A 7,274-nucleotide genomic window follows, 5' to 3' on the forward strand; every position below is an offset into this window, starting at 1 on the left:
GGCAGGGGGGTTGGAACTAGATGGTCTTTAAGGTCCCTTCCAACCTAACCCATCCTGTGATTCTATGAAAATTCTTCTCCCAGCCTGAAGCATGGGTTCCTGGCAAGGATCTAAAGACCCAGCTGAGCTCTTTCTTCCTCTCTGATACCCTCAAAGGCCCTGCCTCTCGACCTGGGCTGAGCAGGCTGTGAGTAGGACTAGGCTCCAGGTCACATCCCTCAGTGCCACTAGATGCTGGTGTTGCAGCAGAGTTGCTCCCCGGAGTAAAAGGATGGAGGAGAGGGTAACAGCTGGGGAAGCCTTGCAGCTGGGCAGCAAGCTGCCTCTCCTGCAGCATGGCTGATGTGGGCTCCTACAGCAAAAGGAAGCCCCTAACCCCTGCGGATGTATGTTTCCAAGGGATGTAGGCTGTGCAGGGAGCAGTAAGTTGTAAATACCTCCCAGGAGATGTGCTGGCTCTCCTGATGGGCTTTGCCATGCTGATGTGAGTTGGTCTGTCTCTCCCCAGATAAGGAGTTCAGCGTCCGGCTGGAGACGGAGAAGCGGATGTACATTGTGGGTGAGCCGGTGGAGTTTCGGTGCATCCTGGAGGCACAGAACGTCCCTGACCGCTACTTCTCCATCTCCTGGGCCTTCAACAGCTCCCTCATCGCCAGCCTGGGACCCAATGCCGTGCCGGTGCTCAACAACGAGTTTGCCCAGCGTGAGGCCCTGGGCCAGCTCAAGGTAGCCAAAGAAAGTGACAACGTTTTTGTGCTAAAGATCTACCGCCTCCGCCTTGAGGACAGTGGCAAGTACAACTGCCGGGTGACTGAGCGGGAGAAGACCGTGACGGGGGACTTCATCGACAAGGAGAGCAAGCGGCCGAAGAACATCCCCATCACCGTCCTCCCGCTCAGTAAGTAGAGACTTGCCCATCCCCTCCTGGGGTCATTGCTCTGCTGGGAAGCTGGCTGGTGAGGCTGCAATGGGCCTAGGCGCCGGCAGTGGGGAAGAGGGTGGGATACAAGTTTGCATGCTATGGGGGCTTGCAATCCCAACTGGCAAGATTGTGGGTTTTTTGATGGGAAGGGGATGGTGGAGAAGGAGGGATATGTGTCAGGTTCGTAGGTGGGGAAACGTGTTCCCACCCTGGTAATGCCACCAAGCTGGCAGTTTTGTCATTGAGCTGAAGGTGTGTGCGACAGCATCTGACTTGCTCTGTCTCCTCGCCTTGCTCTGCATGGAGCTGGCGGCTCTAAAGCACTCCGCGGGCGTAACGGGGAGCCGGCTTGGCCTTGGTTTATCCTAAGAGTTGCTAGGTTCCTGCGGGCCATTCAGTGCCTGTTGTTCAGCTGTCTTGCAGGACAGCTGTACTGGGAGAAACCAGGGTTTGCGTGCTCCTCGAGCTTTGCTCATCAGCGTGGAGCTCTGTCGGGGTCACTGCGTGTCTGCCAGCCCTGGCGAAAGCAACCCTGCCGGAGGCTTGCCCCAGCGCCATTTGTGTCTGTCAGACAAACGTGATAAACCCAGAAATAACGGGGTAAGAGGAAAGAGAACACAGATTCGCTCCTTGTTTTGCCCTCCAAAACTCAGGTAGCTGTGGCATGGCAAACCATGTGCGCGTTGCCCGGGCTACCCTGGCAGTGGGCTTTGACCAGGCAGAGGGTAGAGCTGCAAGAGGATGTTGTGCAGTGTTTCTCTCAGGTTTGTAGGGTAATGCAGCCCTTTCCTCTAGCTTTTTTATTTTTTCCTCCTCATTTCTCCACAAGAAATTCTGTTTCTTTTCTCTCCTACCAGTATTTGGTCTCACTGGTTTGGCTTTGAAAATTAGCTAGAAATCTTGCGGTGGACAAATGTGTAAAGTGCAGTACTTCTAGGCACAGCCTCCTCGCAGACAGATTTCATTCTTGCCATTTGATAAATCACCAGCTTTAGGAACAAACGTGATGATTTTTCAAGGGTGCTAAGTGTCCATAACTCCGACGGAAGACAGCAGGAGTGATCAGCACTCAGTATCTCTGAAAAACTGGCTGTAAAGCCTTATGTCTCTGAGAAGCTCAGGATACCCTTTTTTTGGTGCTACCAAACATTGCTAGCTACCTCTAGTGTCACTAGTGATGGGAGATTGGGAGAGCTCCTCCCAAAAGGTGTTGTAGGAATGGACGTGTCAAGATGGTGATCAGGATGACGCGAATTGAAAAGCCCAGGGAGCTGGAAGCCTTTTTTGGCAGAGCCGATTGCATGTTGTAGCCACACAAATTTCCGCAAGTTTTGCTGAGATCCCATCCCGGACCTGTGACCAGAAGACGCGACAATGTCTCGTGAGCCGTAGGCAGAGAGATATCTCCCAGCTTTGGCCGACACCTGCTTTGAGTGTGCAAGTCACCAGGAGCAGCTCGCTGCCCACGAGCCGGTTTTGGATGTGGTCACGCATGAGGTTAAGACATGCCTGGACCCAAATGCGTGGGCAGTTCCCTGCACCTGGTAGAAAGCCTCTCTGCCGGCAGCGTCCTTCTTGCAGACCGAGAAGTGGCGAGTGTGTATCATCTCCCCTGTGTGTATGCGTTTCTCTCCTTAGAGACCAGCATCTCCTTGGAGATTATCAACAACGCCAGCAATGTCTTGGAGGGGGAGAGCCTGCGCTTTGGCTGCAGCGTGCGCTCGGGCTTCGGGCCCCAGAGCCACTTCTCCGTCGCCTGGCAGCTGGTGGACAGGCTGAACCGGCGCAGCGAAATTGTGCGTCTGGATCGGGAGGGCACCCTGCAGCCGGGACCCTCATACACCGAGCGCAGCAGCTACGGGGGCATCCAGGTGGAGCAGGTCCGACCCGGCTCCTTCACCCTGGAGATCTTCAACAGCATCAAGGCAGACGAGGGCCACTATGAGTGCCGGGTGGCCGAGTGGACGCGGACGCTGGATGGGGAGTGGCAGCTGGTTGGGGAGCGGCACACGGGCACCCCGGTGTCCATCACTGCTCTGGGTGAGTACTCAAGGCGTGGGGGGCCGTGGGGCTTTGCTCCCTGCGTGCCCGGCCCCCCCAGGAGGGGTCACCTGCGAATAACTGGGGCTGCTCTTGGCACTCTGCCCTTGCTTGCCGGCACAACGGAGGTACCTGGCAGCCTGCCCGCAGCTCCTGGTAGGTTGGTGCAAAATGCCTGCTTGTCCCATTGCGTGTGGGGGCAAAGCCTTGGGGGATGGCTGTGGCAGAGGCAAAGCAAGGGGTGGCTAAGGAGAGAGGCAGTGCTTCCAGCATCCTTCCAAGGAGGGAGGCTGCCAGTCCCATGATGTGTCCTCAGCATTGGAGCCGGGCTAGGGGCAGGGCAGTAGGGGTGCCCGTGGGCACCGAAGCCCCCTTGCCTGCCCTGAGTAAACCTTGTCTCCGCTCGCCAGACCAGGAGGGTGAAACGCTGGGCGTCTGTTGGCCTGGCCACCAGAAACGGCGAGCATCACTGACAGCATCAGAAGCCTGCGGAAGACATGGGTCAGGAACGGTCCTCGCTGCCTCCCCAGGGAGGCCCTAGGCTGCTGGCCCAGAACCACAGCGTTGTCTGTGACCAAGCCAAACTAGGACCTTGGATCACTGCAGCTGGTACTCTGCTCTGCCACAGGGCTCCCCTATCTCAAACACGGTGAAACCACTGGTATAGGAGAGAGCAGGCAGGGCATTAGAGATTTTGCATGGACTGTGAATTACCTTGATCCAGCTCAGGCCTTGCTGTATTAAGTCCTGGACTAGTTCCCAAAGTGCTCTGCAGGAGACTGAAGAAGGAATGACTGTTCTATGAGGCCCCTGATTTGCAGAGTTCCAGGGCTATAAACAACTGGGCAGATCTATTAAAAGGTCGAGACAGGAATTTTTGGTTCTCTGCAGTATTAATCTTAAACTGTGGCAAGATGTGTGAGAGACCAGATTTCAAAGTTGTATCATATTCTGATTAAAATCTTGCTTTTCCTCTTCCTTTTCTCCCCTTTGCTTTTGACCTTCTTTCAGAGGCTGTTCTGTCTGGAGCTAGAAATATATATGTTGTATAGCTTCCAAAGGCAGGTAGGGACCTTAGTTTATAAAGAACTAAAGGCAGATCCTCATCTGGTATCAACAGTGTCTTCCTCATGAGGTCAGCAGCGTTTGGCCTGCTGCAAGTGCACGTATCGCCCCTTCTCTTTGCCACTGGTAGTGATGTTGAGATTTTAAAATGTATCACTTTTGCTCTTGTTAAAATTTAAGATGCTCGGAATTGCCCAGCAATTCCTGAAGATGTGATAGAAAGGTAGTTGTCCCTCCTCCTCTGCTCCTTGTCCCTGCGAAATCGTTGTCTGTTGGGCACATTCTGTCAAGTCTTAAGAAATTCCTAGGTCCTCTTCCTGTAACTAGTGAAGCTGAAGTAGCTCATGAAAATTTAGTGGAGAAAATAGTGTTTTGTTGCTGCTGAATCTGATATTTTTTGTTCAGCATACTGTTTTTGAAGTCTCCTGAGAAACCCAAATGGAAGGTGCTAAGAAAGAGCAAGAGAGGTTTATGGCTACAGAAATTGCTAGTAAAAAAAAAAAAAAGGCAGTAAATTCAGTGACACATTTCAAGTTAAGGTCTAATCGTTTGCCAGCCTGCCACGATATAAAACTCTTTAGCTGAACCAGCGCAGATGATGTTCAGACCCATAAATCTATCTACAGGGTGGTTCAGAAGCAATAACCAGAAGAGAGATGTGCTGTTGGATGAGACCAGATGTCCCTGAACTTCTGAGGATCTCGAGTGCCTGGCGGGGGCTTCAGTCCCCGACTGGCTGGGGAAGGAGAGGGCAGGCAGGGTGAAGGACGGCTGCTGTGTTCCTGGAGGGAGGTCCTGCAGAAAATCTGCCCACTTTCCTGCATGGCTTTTGTACCAAGTGCCAAAGGAAGAAGGGCCGTTTGTTAACCTGAGTGACATGAGTGTGTTGGTTGAGTTGAGGACGTAAGATACTTGGCAGTCGAGAAGTCCCTTCACGAAGCTTCCTTGCCCAGGCCAACTGGAGATTAAACTTTACAAAGTCAGCTGGTCTTGGGGAAATGAGGTTGGCTTTCTAGGGCATCCGCTGGCTCAGCAGTGCTCTGAGCTGGGCCCGGTATCGCATTTGCCGAGGCGGGAGGGCTGCTGGAGGGTGCGAAGGTAAGGGCTTACTTGGGGATGCAGCAGTCCTGCAGGGGAGACAGCCTGGGTCTTGCTCTCCTCTCCTGGGTAATCACTGAACATGTTGCCAGAGGCTTTAATCCCAAAGATTGACCTGTTTTCTGAGTAATTACACGTCCCAGAGCTCTGGCTCGGTGACGCCGTGGGGCTGCAGAGACACTTGCGGGAATGCGCCGGTGTCCGTACTGCGGCCAGTCTGACCCGCAGCAGCGTCTCTGCGAGATGCAGTGAGAACCCAGCTCATCTCTCAAACTGGAATTTCGAGCCAGTGGCAGGCTGAAGCTCCATGCTGATCCCGAAGACTGTCCTGTTGCTAACTGCGCACTGGTTGGGGTCCCCCTGGGCATCAGCAGCTGTGTGAAGTGGTCAGCGCTGCAGGGGGAGGGATGAGAGCTGCCAGCTGGTGTGGGATGCCCTACGGAGCCTCCTGGGAAGGGAACACTTCTTTGGGATGTTGCTGATAGAAAACAAGGTCCCTGCTAAATCTGCTGGCCATACTGAAGTGGTTGGAACAGAAGGAAATATTTCTCTCTGCTGCTTGGAACAAATGAGCAGTGGAAATACTCTGACCCAAAATGTAAGCCAGTCAACTGGGGAATAGGTTATCTACAAATTACTGGTAGACTGCTGGTTTTACACTCCCCTAAACAAAGTGCTGGGGGTAGACAGGTCAAAGTGTATTGACTGGCTTGCAGAGCGGTAGACATGTGAGGATAACTGCATAAAGCCGTCCTGGAGCTGTGATCTGGGAGAGAGCAAACGCCATGCTGTGTGAAGAACAGGAGCAACCGGCTTCTCTTTCAGCTGCCTCCATTCTGGGGGTTTGTAACCACTGCCACCTCTCTGATGCACAAACAAAGGCTGCTACTTCTCGCTTCTCTCACCTTCCCTTCACCAACCAGCCGCAGCCCTGGGGTGGGGGACAGGGTGGGGACCCCCTGCCCGAGAGGTGAATCCTGGGGTCTGCGAGCAGTCAGGCTGGCGCTGGGCAGCTGCTCCACCTGGTGCTACTCCCTTGCCGCTGCACTGCTGCCATTCCACGGAGGGCTTTGGCGACCCGCAGGGGCTGGCTGCTCACCCTCAGAGTCTCACTTTGCTGGGCAGAAATGGAGCGGGATCCATCCTGCTGCCGCTGCAGGCAGCGCTCCCACAGGCAGCCACCACTGCGCAGGCCCTTCAGCATGGTTTTGCTGCTGCTTTTTGTGCCACTTTCCAGTTGCAGACAAGGAGCTGACACAGCACAAGTGGGTGATATTCCAGGCCCAGACTGGATGACCACACTCTAGCTTTGGCATGCTAACAGCAGGGCCGCGTTAGGCAGGTGTCTCATAGCCCTTTTCTCTGTCTGCAGAGGCTGGCTTTGCTGTCACGGCCATTTCCCGCACCCCCGGAGTGACCTACAACGAGTCCTTCGACCTCCAGTGCATCATTAAGCCCCACTACCCGTCGTGGGTACCAGTGTCGGTGACGTGGCGTTTCCAGCCAGCCGGCAGCACCGAGTTCCATGACCTGGTCACCTTCACACGCGATGGCGGCGTCCAGTGGGGCGACAGGTACATGGGTTTCCGGACCCGCACCGCCATCGAGAAGGCCGAGTCCAGCAACAACGTGCGCCTGAGCATCAGCAGGGCAAGCGACACAGAGGCCGGCAAGTACCAGTGCGTGGCTGAGCTCTGGAGGAAGAACTACAACAGCAGCTGGACGCGGCTGGCGGACAGGACCTCCAACCTGCTGGAAATCAGGGTCCTGCGGCCAGGTGAGTGCCGAGCGTGCGTGAGAGGGGCTGCGGGTGCATCACAGGGAAGGGGCGCGATACCAGTGCTGCGGTGGTCTACCCGGAGCGAGGGCTGCTCTTGTGGCCATGACTGATGTCTCACACTTTGGCATGGCTCAGGTAGAACTGCTCAGCCGTTCGGATACAGATGTGTTGCAGCTCCCTTATCCACCTCTGGGGAACTGGGTCCTGTCTTTGCTCCTCATATGCTGTTTGTGGTGTTTTCTTCGGGGAAGCAAGGTGACTGAAAGTCAGTCAGTCTGGGCTGTTTTTGTGAGACTGAGGTGGCTTCCAGGTTGCCACCTCTGTTCATCAGAGCAGACCAGCCTGGGTGTGCTGGATTCAGTCAGGAAA

General features: G+C 54.7%; 1 protein-coding gene across 1 annotated transcript in view; it reads left to right on the top strand.

The window, feature by feature from the left end:
* The window catches only part of IGSF3 (immunoglobulin superfamily, member 3), a gene marked incomplete at its 3' end in the record, with an annotated part of 41,184 nt that extends 34,282 nt beyond the window's left edge, over positions 1 to 6,902 (top strand). Inside the window, exons 3-5 of the mRNA XM_010152530.1 lie at positions 509 to 898; positions 2,561 to 2,962; positions 6,498 to 6,902. Of these exons, the coding sequence (XP_010150832.1) occupies positions 509 to 898; positions 2,561 to 2,962; positions 6,498 to 6,902 (1,197 nt within the window). The remainder of the gene's footprint in view (positions 1 to 508; positions 899 to 2,560; positions 2,963 to 6,497) is intronic.
* Between the last annotated feature and the right edge of the window lie 372 nt (positions 6,903 to 7,274).

This window comes from Eurypyga helias, unplaced genomic scaffold (genome assembly GCF_000690775.1).
Source record: "Eurypyga helias isolate BGI_N326 unplaced genomic scaffold, ASM69077v1 scaffold10850, whole genome shotgun sequence".
In the NCBI taxonomy this organism is placed as follows: domain Eukaryota; kingdom Metazoa; phylum Chordata; class Aves; order Eurypygiformes; family Eurypygidae; genus Eurypyga; species Eurypyga helias.